Raw genomic sequence first — 17,545 nt, forward strand, 5'->3', positions numbered from 1 at the left:
ATTATTTCCAATTTTTTTTTCCCTTTGCTGGAGCCACACTATTGGTTCTTGTGGGTCATGTGGCTGACCACAGAAGGGCATGTAAAAATGTAAAAAATGTAACACAAATTAATTTAAGAGCTATAACAGAGGGAAGGTTTGTGAATAATTGCTTAATTTTCAGTCTGTTCCTCACACAAAGCTATCATATGACTCTTAATATACACTTTAAAAAACATTTTTTTGCAGTGATTCCATTAAAGAGCTTTTCTTTGTGTGAAGAGCATTTTTCCACTATAAAAGAACCTTTTGTTCAATGGAAAGGCTCCATAAATGTTGAAGGTTATTCAGAGAAACACAGATGGAAAAATATATATATTTTTTTCTGTTTGATAGTAGTTTTAATCACCACTTTTATTGTACAGAACATATCTGCATAATATTTTCTTTGGTTTTGCACAGATGACAATGTGTTTGGAACTACATGAAATTGAGTAGATGGGGACAAAATGTTCATTTCTGGTGAACTATTCTTAAAAGCACAAGTAAAGTTCCAACAGATTTTCATACATTAGGCTAATTCACACTGCACCATCAGACAAGACAGTTGTCAGATTACAGCATGTCACTTCTCCGACATTTTAAGACCCAACAAACGGCAATTCAACATGTTCAACAAACACAGAGCAATGGCAACAAATGAAGAGAGAGGTAACACACCAACGACTGTTCTATACAGAACAAGAACATTCTGAACAGATGCACAATGTAGGTGTCTTTCAAAAACTGGGGTAACAGTGGAGGCCGGCAAACACAGGGAACGACATTCCTGCGGCATCTCGTCTTTCTGAACGGTTAATATGATACTCGCTGTATGCTGAAGCACACAATAAGAGGCACGGCAGAGTCATTACCTTTAGACACACTGCACTCCCGCAGGTGCCAAATCTCACCTTCAGTGTAGCAGCAGATGGTGGGTGGAACTGTGGGATTGTGGTGATTGTGTTCTGCCCGATACACCTGCTGACATTTGAGGGTAAATCAGCACCTGACCGTAGGCCAGGTGTGCGTGAGGTACAGCGTGTTCTCAGGAGGGACATGCCATAGTAATCGACTAGTCGAAAAGGCTACTTGCTTTGTAACTAACACCTCAGATTGACTGATTACGCTTGACCTGCAATGACCTTAAACATGCGGACAATCTGGACTGGCTGATGGCCTGGGACCGGTGTGATAAACGCTTGGGACAGCTGATGGCTTCATCACTGGCCTGATCGGTCACACTGCAAAGTTATCATTTGCACGAGTTTTAACGACATGCCAGTTTGAACAATCAAGCAATTTTAAACCATTTAGGTACAAGACCACACAAAAGAGAACTAAATCCGGTACTTTGGTATCTTATCTTTTCTTTTGCCTGAAAACCACCTACAACACGCAAATACTGAACAGAGTTCTCCTTCATGTGTTTTTGCGCTTGAACAGACAAATATACACACAATGTCGTCAAAATACCTGCCTTGGCGAGTATTCTCAAACACAGTCAGTTTTGTCTTAACTGAATGTAAACTTTTGAGAAAGAAAATGTGTATCTAGTTGGGGGTAACGCATTACAAGTAACCAGAGATACGTAATCAGATTACTTTTTTTCAAGGAACTAGTATAGTAATGCATTACTTTACAAAAATTACTTTAGATAAACATAACATTTATATTAAATTTTTTTTATTGCTGAAGAGTGTTGAACTTTCTTCTCCTGCGTCCTATTCTTCATGCAATCCAGAACAGATTGAGCAGTGCCCTCTACTATACAGACATGAATTTACATTTCTGCAAAAGTAGTTAACGTAACCCATTACTTTCCACTACAAGTAACATAATAAGTTACTTTATGGAATAACACATTATTATATTATATTACATTACTTTTAAAAATAACTTTCTCCAACACCGTGTGTATCAGTATATTAGATCGGTGCTGTAGGTCTTAAAGTGACAGCAGCCTAATATACCTGCCACTGTCTGTCCTTAATGTTGATCAAACAACAAAAAGACAAAGAGAAAATCTCTCACTGCTATTGACTAAATAACTTTTGTAACATTTTAATAAGGATAATTAAATTTATTTTTAAATATTTAATTCATATTCTTTGTGGTGATTCTACTGATTCAACTGTGAGTCTTATGTGTGCTTCACACGTGAAATGTGCTTTTTGTGATGCAGTTAGGATGCTGCCTTAGAAGACAGTAGAAAGCAAGGCAGCTCATTAATTAACCATTGAATACTCAAACTCCATTACAGTTACAACTGCTGATCACTACAGCCTCTGATGATGTATTACAGTCTCTGAGTGATTTCTGCAATTCAGCTGTGGGTCAAATACCAGACCCCATGTCTAAGTTGTGAAAGTGTTGGTTACCAGTCTGTGGTTTATGGTTTATTTAGTGCTAATAACTGTTTCATGCCAAAATGTTAAAGGTAACTACAGTTTACAACTCTATACTTCTTTGAAAGTTCCCACAGCTTTAGACCAATGAAGGATTTAAAAAATAATTTATATACAATATGAATATTTCATTAAAATATTAAGGGACAGGTTGCACCAGTGCAAACCGCTTTTGGCATTAAAAAAATACTGTTAGGATTTGCTAAAGACATGCAGTGAAAAGTTAGCATTGACAAGATGTGGACAAAGTTGTTTTGTGGCTGATCTTATTGCATATGTAGGAGTTTCACCTTTAAAAGCAAAATGTATGAGGAGAGTATTTAAATAAATCATGCAGCATGAAGTTTTGCCATAGGCAGTTTACTGGTATTTGCACCATTATTTAACGACAAAAAGCATGACTTAACTCATTTTGTGATTGACGTCCCTAGTAAAAAATAAATATACCAAAATGTATTTGAAATTCATTTATTTCATACTAAGTATACTACAAATACATTTACATATTTATGTACTTAATAAAAATACCCTGTTAATTGTACTTTCAGTATTCTAAACTGGTATACTTAAAGTCTGCTAAATTGGTACAACTAATTTTGTGCTTAATGCACTTTAATTATGCGGAAGTAGTGCTGAAGTCCAACTAAAAGATGAATTGAAGTATATTCGATTGAGCTAAAGTGGAACTTTTGCAAGTATACTTTAGGTACACTTTAAATATCTTGCATTATTCAAAGATCAAACAATCCTCATCAATAGTGACATTAAAACATATTTTAGGCTTAATATTAAGAAATGTGCTTTGTGCACAAGAAGTACTCCAAATAAAGTTTATTTTATAATTTTCATATCAGTAAGCCTCAAGCAATATGTCAGTAAATTTTTCAATAGATTTCAACTATACTTAGTCTGAAATAAATGTATTTTAAATATATTACTTTGCTACTAGGGGTGGCTGCAATAGTTGCTAATTTGTACTGCTCTTGGTAGATTGTGTTGGTCATTATTGAAATAATCTGGCTGTAGATCAGTAGATCACTGGACCTTTTGAATTTCTTATTTTCACAGTGAGCGCCGACACCTATTGAGAATAATCAGTTGGTATCAGCTTACAGAAATCACAGAAAAAATAAAAATAAATTCCTCAGTGACACAGCAAACACGCAAAAACCCAGAAGAATGATGGACCTATAAATGCTGTCAAGCTAACGTTCGCAAACACACCTGAACACACAGGCTTTGAAGCCAGAGGGTAGATTTTGAACATAGAGGGTGATAGTGCCTACCTGTGTGGACTTGTCTTTCATGCACGAGGGGCTGTGCAGGTGGGATTCACGTGGCCACTGCCCTATCAGGTAGGGCCCGGTGATAGCACCCAGAGAGGAAGTCCGTCTGATAGCACCTGTGCTCCGCACCTGTTGCGACTTTGACCTCTCAACTGCCATAAGGAGCAAACAGAAAGAGAAACAGATGGGTGATGAGCAGATGGACTGGGGTGGTGGCAGCCCTAAAGTTATTTCTCCATAAAATACTGAAATGCATAAAATGCACACGTAAATACTACACATTCTCAAAATCAACTAGTGGGTTTCCTGAACTGTTTGCTGAAACCATGTCCAACTCAAAATGGTCTTGGATTAATTTGTTCACTGATCTCATTGCCATGCATCCTGGGATTGCCTTTGGCAAAAAGGAAAACCGCTGATTCTGCTTTAAAATTTCTATACTATAAAATATACTAAAAAGGATACTGTTGTTAAAAAACAGTAACTAAAAAACGGTTGTTGGAAAAAAAGAGAAGAAAAGTGCATTTAATTGTACTGAATTGCCCTTGTAGCATACTTCAAATCTTAAAAATATATCTATAACAAACTGGACTTTCAGGGTACCTAATATCAATGAAATAAAAATTCACTTTCATGTTCACTTTCACGTAGACATTTAAAAATAATAATGTCTGTATTTTGAGGTAAATTTTAAATCATGTTTTAATAATATTATTATGCTTTAAAGAAGTACACTTATTGTTATATCAGGGTTCCTACACATTTTCCATTTCAAAATTCCATACTTAAATTTCCAAACCTATCGGTAGATTTTCAGACCATATTTAAAATGGTTCATAGAGCATTATTTTCAGCTTTATATTTGGTAAATAGTAGTCATCTGTAAATATTTTTATTTTCTCAGGGGTTTTTTTTTCATTGATTTTCTCAAAGTGACAACATACAGAGTCCCTAATATAAAAAATAATAAATAAATAAAAAATACAGACTTTTACATGCACACGAGAAACTATTCACATGTGCATGGGAATGTTTTGCATGCTTACGTATTACAATTTCTAGTTTTATATAACCTATTTCCTTTGTGTATCACTGCCATCTTACTATGAATAAAACGAGAGCATGGATGCACATGAATTAAAAAAAAAGAAATTTTGCTCTTCTTATGGTAGTACCTCTAATATTAAGGCCTAATGTCCAATTTAACACATCCTCTGTGGTGGTGGAGAAACCACACCACGAAATGGGCTGATGGCACAACAGGTGGCTCAGTGTGCATTGTCCTATATGCTAAATTTAATGGTTTCTTGTGCACACAAGTCTGTATATTTTTTTATTTTTGCAAAAGTCCTTGTATTATGTAATATGGTGCTAAGAATATAGTGTGAAGAAACCCAAAATGCTTCTAACTAGGGCTGTGCGATTTGGCAAAAAATTTAAATCTAAATTTTTTTCAGAGCATTTGACTGATTCTCGATTTTTTTTTACGATTTTTAACTAGTCAACTTGAAAATGTTAACTACAACATGATTCAAGTAACTTTTTCTTTATTAACCCTCTAGTTAAAGAAAATTATATTCCAAGTGCAGCACACATGAAGTTGTCAACATGATGTAAATGTTAAACAAATCACTTGTTAAATATCTTTGCAGAAAAGATGCATGAACTTGTCTTATACATATTATGTATTCAGAAATAATATGAGGAAAATGCTTTGAATTACCTTGACTTTTGAGATTTTTTTTCAAATTCAAAATGACTGAAGGTATAACACCAGTAGACTATTATTAACTATAAATGTTCTGTAAAAACAACAGCAGCTTTCAGCCTGTCACAATGATGCAAACATGAAATATCAGACAGTAGTTCTTTACAGGTTTTTTGTTCGATTGTGCTGCTTTTCCATTGTCTTCCCATTTTCTTGCATGTTTTACCTATTCCACTGCCCGCATCGCATGTTTGTCAACACAAAAGTGCATTCTGTGTGAATGGTGCTTAATGATATATTTACGGTCCTTCACAGAGCGCGTCACATGTGAGCGATAATCACGTGCTCCGACATGCGGTTGGATCATTCTTTTCTCTTTACTGTTATCACTGGCATCTTGCCAAAGTGTCTAATTCTAGCATTTGGGAATATTTCTATTCAAAAATCACGATTCCTCGATTTCTAAAAAATAAAATCGTGGCAAAACATTAAATTCGAATTAATAGATAAAATCGGGAAAATCGTCCAGCCCTACTTCTAACCTGCATTTTGCATAATGAAAAAGTGCACCTTGAATCCATTCAGTCATACTTGGCGATCACTAAAGAATCACTAAATAGCTGCCATGAAACCTCACTTCTTGTACGATTTGCATTAAATTCTGAATTTTCTATTACATAAAAAACTAAACAAGGGCAAAAGTCTGGAAACATATTTTTCCATTCTCTGCTTTCTTTTTTCCATACTTTTCCAAACCCCGTAGGAAGCCTGTGTTATGTGTTGACTCGTACTAAAGCACATGTAAAGTGCTAAATTATCATTTTAAACGTAGTATGCATTTTATATTACATTTACAGTTATAACTAAATAAATACAATTTAATTTAAATAAATATAATTTAAAAATGCTGAATTACAACATCATTACAAATGTGTAATTACAAATATATTTAACATGTAACATTTTAAGTACAAGTTTCAATAGAAATAACAATAAACAGTACACTTTAAATCACATTTCAAAGACAATAGAAGTAATTATAAAATTACATACAAAGATGCACTTAATTTCTACAATTATAAATTTACATTATAATAAATTTTCATTTAATTGCAATTAACATGCAATTTAGAGTCCAAAAGTGTTCAGTTTGCACTTAAGAATATTCTTTAAAGTTTTTCCCCCTGTAATAAGTTCTCTATTTTTTTAGGAACGTATCAGGTTTTTGTCCATAAAATAAAAATAATTGGAATTCAATGTAGTTTTGGACACCAAGTTTCATTTTATGAGCAAAACCTAGAGGTCGATAGTGGATTTTGTTTGGATTATGTTGGACCACACTGGCCAATACCGATTAATCAACATATAATTTTTAAATTGGATACTGAACAGAAACTAAAATAGTGCTCTACTATTTAAAAAAAAAAAAAAAAGAAAGAAAGTTGAACTATACATTATACATATATTCATATTAATTATATATTGATCATTAAAGCTGATAGTTCATAGCAGAGGTCGACCGATAGTGGATTTTACCGATACCGATAGCTAGGTTGGACCACACTGGCCGATACAGATTAGTTTTCAAAATGGATACTGAAAGAAAGCTAGTGCTTTACCATTTAAAAAAAAAAAAAAAGCAGCAACAATACTGAAACATACTTTGTAAATGAATAAAAATATTAATATTAGTTACTATATTGATCATTAAAGTTATTTCATAATTTGCTAATGTTAAAAGAAGAAACTTTAAAATGTAAAAATATAGCCTATTAGTAGCTAATAGTGAATGTTGAAATGAAAACACTCTAACAAGGAACAATACTTCTACAGTTTTCATTAATGCTACCAATGGACTTTTATTGTTAAATGTTACCATTTAATTTCAACAGTCATGCTTAAAGATGGCCATGTTTAAATATCTACACAAGGCCATAGCATTAAAATTACATACATATGGATATTGTATGTGTACTCACACACTTTATTTGCTTCTATTTTTTAACACTTGATAATTATCTAATCAAAAAAAAAAAAAAAAAAAAAGTCGCGCTGCGTCTAGGAGAACTCCGAGGTATCACACACACACACACACACCAGACGCTTTGAGTTCAAATCAAGTGGTGGTCTAAAACAATTTATTTAAATAACCAAACGGACTTAAGTTTGCTTCAAGAATGAACAATGTGGCATAAATGAGTTTGAAGTTCGGTGTTTAAAAAAACAGAGCAAGTGGAAAGAGAACGCGCGATCTATTACAGCTCTCTATATGAAGCATACCGACTTTATTAGAGCCACAGAAAGACAAACGTTTTGCTGAAAAATGCACAATACATAATTTATAGCCTAGGGTGAAGTCATTATATACATTCACAACTATTTGGGACAAATATAATGTAATTTAATAGAAAACTATGTGAATGGCGTTCTGTTCCGCGGCAGGCTTTTCTGTCGGCTGCATTTAAATGCGCGTCTGGAGTTTCCCGCTCTGTGCAGCGCGCAGTGTCACGTGTCAAAATAAACAACACGTGCTGTCAGTGATTTCCGCCTCTAGAGGCCGCTCTCATACTGTATAATGCCAGCGGACCCTTCTCAGCCATTCCGGCAACGGTTGCAAACCGGAAAATTATCGGCATGGATTTTTGCCGATAACCGATAGTTGTGGCAATCAACTATCGGTGCCGATTAATCGGCAAAACCGATGAATCGGTCGACCTCTAGTTCATAGTTCGTTAATGTTAACAAAAGCAACTTTAAAATGTAAAGGTTTATCAGTAAATGTTGAAATTAACTGAAATTAACACTAACAAGGAACAATACTTGTATTCTACAGCTTTTATCAATCTTAGTTGATGTTACGATTCCATATCAACAGTCACGCTAAAGATGGCCATCTTTAAATATCTACACAAAGGCCATAGTATTGAAATTGATATTGTATGTATACTCTCACAGTTTAACTTCTATCAAAATAAAAAAATATGTTAGTAACACACAAAAGTGCAGTGCTGCGTCGCACAGCACAGCAACTTGCAGGTATCTCGCACACACACACACACTCACACACACACACCTGTCACGGTCTAAAAAAAGTTTATTTTATCACCAAACAGGCAAACGTTTACTTTTAGAATGATCAAAAAGCAGCATAGATGAGTTTGAGTTTGAAGTTGAAGTAAATATAGAACTTCACTGGCTAACACATGCATTAATATGACCAGATGGATATAAACTAATGCATATACATGGTAACAATTGTGACATTAAACATTTGGCATGGACTTGCATGTGTTTTGGTCACACTGTTTGAACTGCTTGAGGTGCTGCTAATGTGCGCGTCCTCTCAGCCATGATCGCAAACATACTGCTGTCCTTTCTCCACTAATGCAACATCTAGTCAACAAATTAATTATTAAGTAACGATATGAAAACATGCACTTAGTATACTATAGTTCGCGGTTGATATTTTAAATCTGCATCTGAAGTGTGCAGTGTCACATGTCTAAACAAATCAGTGATTTCCGCCTCTAGTGGCCGCTCTCGTACTGTATAATGACAGCGAAGCTTCAGCTACTCCAGCAATGGACACAACCCAGAAAAACTATCGGCAAGGATTTTTGCCGATAACCGATACATCAGTCGACCTCAAGCAAAAATCATTCAAATATGCTTTAAAACATTGCCTTTTGTGTTCTGCAGAAGAAACGTTTTCTTTGTAATGACATAAGGGTGAGTAAATGATTACAGAAAATTATTTTTCAAGTGAACAATCCCTTTGCATAGCAGCGTAATTACACTGACTACATTTTGGAACGTGTCAATGTTAAGAGTGTACCTTTTATGCTGTAAAATGCTGTCTAGAGAAGGCACTATGTAATCAATATCTTATCAGCCCATTCAGCTCATAGCCCATCTACCGTAGAGGTAGACGGGCTACAGATGCAGGTTAACTTGTTTGCGCTTGGTGTTTAAGCAGAACATCAATCCTTAACGCACCTGATAAAAATACCTCATGCACATCCCTCAGCCCACAAAGATGAGGGAAGAGGACAAACTGGGTCAAGGGCATGCAAACTTATCTAATCAGTGACAGTCAGAGCGTGACACCTCTCTATGGCACTATGAATACATCATCAGATCCATGGATCACCTTTATGGCTTTCAGAAGACAAACTCGGGTATCTGTGTACACAAGGCAGCTGCAGGCAAACTGCTCATGTTTTTCTGAAAAGTAAATACTTGGGAAAGTAAAAGCAATGGCCTGGTGTTAAGTTCAAGAGGAATGTAGAAGTTTTAAGCCCTGCTGAAAAGACATTAAAATTCACCAATACACTACATTTGTTGACATTTCTAACAATGGTTAAATGACTAGTTGACCATCAAGACCAATCTCCATCAACCCCATCAAAAACATGATGGTCAACAGTATTTACATGCTGGACCGCCATCTAGACTAACACTAACCAGCATAATCCAACCTGGACAAGCATGAATCCTGACAAACTGGTGAACTGTGTCCTTTGAACTGTTGACTTTGCAACTTCTCGTCCTGTGAATCATCTCAAAAAGCAATAACAATAACCACAGAACTGGTTGTTGGATGACTAGTCAGTCATCCTTTCTCATTCTCATCAAATATTCACTACTAAAATGTATTTTGATGGTTAACAGCATGGCTATACTGGACCATCAGCTAGAACAGCACAAGCATGCTAGGCTGGCTCAGCATGGAAATTCAGGATAAATCCAGACCAACTGCTGAACTTTGTATCCTTGACCTGTTAGCATGCTCTAGTTTGGTGAATCATTGTGAATTTCATAATGTTTATTTGCTTCTGTTCAACCCCACTACTAGTTAACTCACTCAACAACTACACTAACCAGCTTCACTAGCAGTTTGACCAGCTACTTCTAGTCTGGTGAATCATCTCAAAAGAACAATTTTGCACTTTATCAGATTACTGTGGTTGTGTCTTACCCCACTAGTACACTTAACTAGTCAACTACACTAACTAAATAGTTGGTTGTTGGATGACTAGTCGGCAATCACGTCTTATTCCCATCAACCATCTTTACTATTAACATTTTGAATTTTGATGGCTACCAGCATGGCTAGCACAAACCAGGCTGGACCAACATGGAAATTCAGGATAAATCCAGACCAACTGCTGAACTTTGTACCCTTGACCTGTTAGCATGTTCTAGTCTGGTGAATCATCTTGAGTTTCATCATGTTTGTTTGCTTCAGGCCAACCCCACTACTAGTAAACTCCCTAGTCAACCAAGTAGTTGGATGACTAGTTGGCTGTCCTACCAGTCAACTTCACAAGCAACTTCTAGTCTGGTGATTCATCTCAAAAGAACATTTGGCTTTTTATCCGTTTCTATACAACCAACACTGATAAACCAGTCAGTTGTTGGAGGAATAGTTGGCCAGCTTGTCCCAAACTAGCAAAGTTTGGCTGATTAACTTGACTAACACTAATCAGCATAACCTTGGAGTAGGATGGATATTCAGGATGAATCCAGAACAGCAGGTACAATCTGCATTCTTGACCTGTTGACCAGCAACTTCCAGTCTGGTCCACTCAAAAGAGCAATTTAGCATCTTATATCACGCTTATGTGCCTGTGCAACCTCTCCCCGCACACTGAAAGTGACTTTCGACAGAAAGCACGTTAAAGAGAGAACTCCGTACATTAAATGTTCAATTACGCTGTGACCCGAGCCGACTGCTTACTTTACAGCTACAGTGTCAGTTCACACAATAGGCTGTTTTAAGCCTGATGACATCTCACTTAGTTGCAGGTTGCCAAAAGCTGTTCACACCTCCCTCAATTATATTATCATCGCCCATGTGTTTGCACGGTGTGAAGCCCACATCAGACGAGCAAAGCGAGCATCAAGTGAAACCAACAGAGACAGTAATAAAGAAACTGAGAGGAGAATAAAGGAGATGAGAGAATAAAGTTAGCTGATGAGTAAATGTCAGAGCAAGCGGGCAAAACATAAACCACGTGTTCTCAGATATGCGGTGTAAATAATTAGATCTAAGGTACTAGGCAGGATTCACAGAATGAGATTAAAAGACAAACGCATGTATGAGAGACGCTGTGGACACGGAGAGTGTCCTGTTGCTATGGTGATAAACAGGGTCATTCGGAGCAAAGCTAATGGATTATAGTCCATTCTAGAAGAACATATTTAGACTTGGCCCTTATCTCACTGTGTGCTTTTTAGGAAGCACCTAACTAGAGACCGAGTCACTGGAAAATGTAGGTTAACTCCTTGTGAAGTCCTGTCGAGCTACAAAATAAAGGGATTTCAACAGCAAACTGAATATGTTTAGTAACTTTAAAACCAGTAATTGCCACAAAGTGCAGTGTTATAAAAATGACGTTCATTCAGAAAATCATATGGTAATGTCTTTTAACTTCTTCCAGTAGTAACTCATAAATATAATGATTTTAGACCTGCAGTTCATATGTTATTCATGGCATGCATTCATTTAAATGTAGGGTTGTTCCGATTCCGATACTAGTATCGTAAATTCCACCGATAACACAAAAAATTCTGGCATCGGTATCGGCGAGTACTTGAACCCATATACCGATCCTATAGTTATGCACGCTAGCTTTGCTTGACGCTGCAAATCGGAAATCAATTCTTCTTCGTGGTTCAGAATGCAAACACAGGAAGCTGTGCTGTGTTGCCACAAGCAACCACTATTTAGAGAACCGAAGTAGTACAAATGTGCTAGAACATTGCCAGTAAATCACTCGCGTATGCGACTAAATTGTCACCCTGGGTGACTAAATGATGTCTAATGTTATAATGTTATAATTTATTATGGCTAATAAATAATCAGATTTTACTTGCCAGTGTGTGAGTTGGAGGCTATGTATAAGTTTAGCACAGATATATTTTCACTATTTTCAGTCTTATATGTAGCACGTCAATTCCGAATGGTATGTAAACGATATTCTTTGTTGTATTTTACTGTCAAAATAACGGAGTTCCTTTGGAATTCTTCAGCTTAGGCAAAGCTAATGCGCAAAGGACAATCTCATTGGCTGGCGCTTACCTATTATCGTTCCTGTTTTGATTTCAGCAAATCAGTTCGAGCCAATGCAGACAACGTGATTAATATGCATGAATCCAGCAGCTCGTTAATCCTTAGTGCGTTTTATATTGTTCTTAGTAGAATTCATAGTATGATTTTTCTTATCAGTATTATTGATAGTTTTTTCCCTATTTTTACAGAAACACTGAATAACCAAAAAAGCACCACCAGCAGTCCTAAGTTCAGTTAAAATGACTAATATGCAGTCATATGGTTTCCAAGTTTTAATTCTAATTGCTAAAGTTCTATCACTAAATAATACTTGATTATCATAATATATTTATAATGCTTGACTGACTGATGTTAAGAGTCTACTTTTAGATATTTAAAAAGATATGCCATTTTCCAAACATTATATTATATTTTATGTTTACTCGCCAGACTATCTATCCATCCATCTATCTATCTGGTGAAGCACACCATAAAATAATTGTATCAATTCATACAGGGCTTGTAAGTAGTACCAGAGGTCGCGTTAACCGAAAATTCTCCGTCATTGACGGAATTTTTTTAGCAGTGACGGAAAAATCTGAAGGCCGTCCGTCACTTTGGCAGATTACACACACTGAGGGTGATCTATTGTAATTTATAACTGTAATTCCCACCCCTGTCCAGTTGGTGGCGATTGCGCTCCAGTGAGGCAGCAGAGCGCGCGATCGCTTCTAGAACAAAAATAAAAGGTCTTTTGCTGTGTCTTTGATTACTCACAGGCGAGTATAGTAAAGCGAATCGCTTGATCTGAGGTGTCTACACCGATCTATCACGCCACATTAAAGCCAAAATCGTATTTATTGCTTGAATTTCCTAATAAAATGGACAGAATTTGAAACCTGAGACTGCACTTCATATCAAAAGTAACAACGCACAAAGCTTAGCCGATTGCCTAACGTTACTGTGCATTCATCAAATGAAAACAGCATCGATTGGGAGTTAAGAAACTATATTGGTTCATAAAAATAAAAATCTATTAAAACAGAGAAATCGGTTTTATTTTTTTTATCCAGCACTAGCATATTTTGTTGTTTTAAGTGTCCTCCGCTGTCACTGACGCAGTCTCTGTTCATCTGTTCTCTTCATAAATAAATAAATGCATGAGCCAATATGCTCGTCCTTTAGGTTCATTACTAAAAATGAAAACGTGAACAAAAATAAAAGCAATTAAATGGGTTATTATAATTAAAATACGAAAATTAAAATGACGGGTAATAATAGATTATGACAGAATTTTTACGACCCTGTCCGTCAAAATGACGGATAATATTAAAGTCTAATGCAACCTCTGAGTAGTACATACAGCTGTATAACCAGATACACACCCAGGTATCGGATCAGTACTCGGTATCGGCCGATACCCTGAGCCTAGGTATCGGAATCGGTATCGGGAATGGGAAAAAGGGTATCAGAACATCTCTATTTAGGTTATCATTGGTTAAAGGAATATTAACCTAATAAACAAGAGTGCATTGATAATTATGTATTTACAGTACAACAAATGCTAAAAATGTTTGCTTTTATACAAATATTGCTCAAAATTATTTTCTGAGGTAATCAACAGCATGTTTGCGGGGCTTAACATGTATTTAACTAATATCATATAATGTAGTAATGTTTATATTAATTTACAGCATTATAAAGTGTTATCGGTCCTTTTAGTACTGAATACTTATGAAAAGATGAAATCTCTCTCTGTTCAGATGTGATGTGATGTGATGGGAAAAGCTAAAGAGAGGGAGTGAATGACAGATAGCAGGTTAAGTAAGAAGTTGTAAAACAAGCTTATGCTGAGTTATTGTATCAATAACATCTGGACTCGGGCCAGACATAGCAGTGCGTTCACTAGATCTGTTATAGATCTAAAACCAACCTCACTGCGAAATGTGTTAACAGAGGAATTGGTCTTGTAAAAAGCATTAAACATTTGAATTATCAAGTTCAAATGACAAAATACGGTGTTCAAATGATATTCAGTGATGTTCAAATCATCATTTACTGTACATTGATTACTGTAGCCTGGCAGCTATATAAAATATTAGAAGTTGCTATAACAAACAAAATGTTTATTGAAACAGGAAGTTGAGGTGAGACATATGGTTTGTCTTTTTAGCCTTTGGTTTATGGCAGAAAAACTCGACAAAGCCATGACTTGCTAGTAACTGGCAGGTGGCACTTTGCTGTACAAAGAACCTGAATCTGACACATTTAGTTGTTTTCAATGTGAGTTTTCTAGGATTTTTAGGAACTTTCAGGATCATTTTAAGGGACGGTTCACCCAAAAATGAAAGATGTGTCATCATTTACTCACCCTCATGTCATTCGAAACCTGCATGAGTTTATTTCTCCTTAGATTTTATATTAGTGCATGACCCTCAATAACCTAAAAAGGCTCATTCGTACTACATATTAGCTTTGTGCCATATTTCAACATGTAGCATGTATGCTAACTGCTATGCCAAAGCTTCAACCTGTAATTACTGTTAAAAACTGTTTTTAAACCAAACTGTGCAATGCATTAGAAATGCACACTATAAAACCTAAAGCTTGACGCAGTCAGATTGGTGTGGCCCAGAGCATTAATTCACTAAAACAAACGCTTATTTTTATCCCACGCTAGCTATGCTTATTTGCACGTCAAACTGGTATTGCTAAACACGAGGTGGCCGAGGTTGACTTGGCGTGTGGTTTGACATGCCCAAATGTTGCTCAGTGAGTGTGGAAGGCATTTGCTCATGGAGGCCTGGCACTGAACTGCTTCCTCTCAGCCTGTTTCACAGTTTCCTGAGAGCAGATGGAAAGAGGCAGGGCAGGTTTATGCCAAGAAGCTTTTCAGGAGAGCACACTGGCACCCCCACAGCAGGGCAGGGTGGACAGATTGAGAGATGGAAAGAGAAATATCTTCACTTCATCTTTCCCTCTGACTGCTTTAGAGCTGCAACTAACTGAACATTTTCTAACCAATAAATCTGTCTATTATTTCTTTGATTAATCGATGATAGTTTTTTTTTAAAAGCAATTCCACTTAAATTTATTTTAAAAAGATATAGATAAGATACACACACACACACACACATATATATATATATATATATATATATATATATATATACCATTACATTTCAAGAGTATAACAGTAAATGTAAACAAAACACTACATAAAGAGAACATTAAACCTATAAAGTCTACTGCATCATATTTAATACACAAATTGTAAGGCTTCTAAATTATCAACATGATCTAAACTGTTGAAAAACCTGTTGAACACAATCTAAAGCATGAAGTTGTCTGACTGATAGTTTATAGGTTAAAGCAAATTATATGGTCTTTCAGTAAAATTGTAAAAACTTTGCCTTGTCTTATTGCTGTGAAATCTTTAATAATTTTTATAAAGTAAATATATCAATAACTTTTATATTGTTAGTACTGTTTCAAGATGAACTGAAGCAACTTATGCTTACTTGATTATACATAAATCTTTTTTTTTTTTTTTATCATGTAAAAGTGTTAATTTGAAATATGATCCATCATTTGAGGAATGTTTATTTGTTCATCTCTCAATCATCATTGCATTGCATTATATTATGTTTTGCCTCCTATAATATAAAACAAAGCATAAAAATATCCTACTAAAGACATTTTATTGAGAAATATATGAGTGGCAACAGATATTTATATGATTCCATGTAAGCGGTCTGCCATACTTGAAAAACTGATTTATTCATTACAATTTACAAGCTATCAAAATTTCATCTTACTTTTAGTCCATTTTAACATCAGCAACTGCACCAACAAATTGCATATTCTAGCTCAGTTTTTCCCTCCTTGAGTATGAGCTCCATATTCTCCTATATCACGGTTTAATAAACAGTTCCATTTAATTTTTTCTGACTATAATTTTATGTTTTACAGGGTTAAAATAAAGTTATGTCACAGCACAAAGACTTTTGTGTTGTCGATTACTGTAATTATGAATTATTATCAGTTTTATCCATTAGCCGTGCTGTTTCTGAAAGCTGTGAACGTGGTAAACGGAGCAGCACAGCGAATGCCGTTAGTGAATGTGTAAGAGGTGACATTCAGTAAAATACTGCGCTTGCAAACCGAGAGAGAGCATGTGTGGGTGGACGAACACTGAAAGACCTTCTGTTGTTATTCACACAATCACATTTTGACAAACATCATCCCAATACAGCCAGTTTGGCTCGGAGCTGTGAATTAGGTCATATTAGACGAGGGACAGGTGGTTTTGCTTGCTGAACGGTGGGGAAATAAAAAAGAGTAATTGCTTCGCTGCAGAATTGCAGCCTGCAGGTTATGATGTCTTCACATGTTTGGAATTCTTTTATGGCATTAATATGATTTAATGGGAATTGATGACCGTTGCTCCTGGCGTTCACTCGTGCTTGGGTTACTGTGGATAAAGTGGGGTGAGCAAAGTTTATTCGGCAGGATATAACGCATTAGTCTGACAAGCCAAGGAACAGGAAGTGCGAGCCACATCATGAACACTGAATATGTGGAAGTTTAAGGCTTTCAGAGGTAAATACAGTCCCTGTTGGGAGTCGATTTGCATTGCAGAAAACACAGGCACTATTGTACGACATCCATCAGCACAGTCGGAGTGCTGTTGGGCCGAGCGAAGCGTTTCACGCAAGGAAACAAAAACGAAGCGCGAGGCAGGGGGACATGCAAATGTGAACTTTTCCCCTCCAAACGCTCGAGTGTTCGCCGCTCTCAAACGAACTCAACGCTTGTCACATTTTGAATCACAACAACATCACCACAGTATACAGACAATCCTCTTTCACTTTTGGACCCCACAAGTCTCAGATCATATTAAAAAAAGCTGGGATTCATAATATAACTCAGTAGGAAACATTTAGGATTATTTCTTGGTCAGTCTACTAAGAAAATAGGCGAAACTGACCATCCAAACTTTGTACAGACTGTCAGATATTATTCTTTCACTGAAGCTCAAGATGCTTGTTGGATCATCCCATATCATGCA

At 36.0% G+C, this 17,545-nt stretch overlaps 1 protein-coding gene across 1 annotated transcript in view; it reads right to left on the minus strand.

Annotated features, from left to right (window-relative positions):
- The window catches only part of glcci1a (glucocorticoid induced 1a), a 43,624-nt gene that overhangs the window by 18,091 nt on the left and 7,988 nt on the right, over nucleotides 1–17,545 (minus strand). Inside the window, exon 2 of the mRNA XM_058752879.1 lies at nucleotides 3,713–3,864. Within this exon, the coding sequence (XP_058608862.1) occupies nucleotides 3,713–3,864 (152 nt within the window). The remainder of the gene's footprint in view (nucleotides 1–3,712; nucleotides 3,865–17,545) is intronic.

The sequence above is a fragment of the Onychostoma macrolepis genome, chromosome 19 (genome assembly GCF_012432095.1).
Source record: "Onychostoma macrolepis isolate SWU-2019 chromosome 19, ASM1243209v1, whole genome shotgun sequence".
Classification (NCBI taxonomy): domain Eukaryota; kingdom Metazoa; phylum Chordata; class Actinopteri; order Cypriniformes; family Cyprinidae; genus Onychostoma; species Onychostoma macrolepis.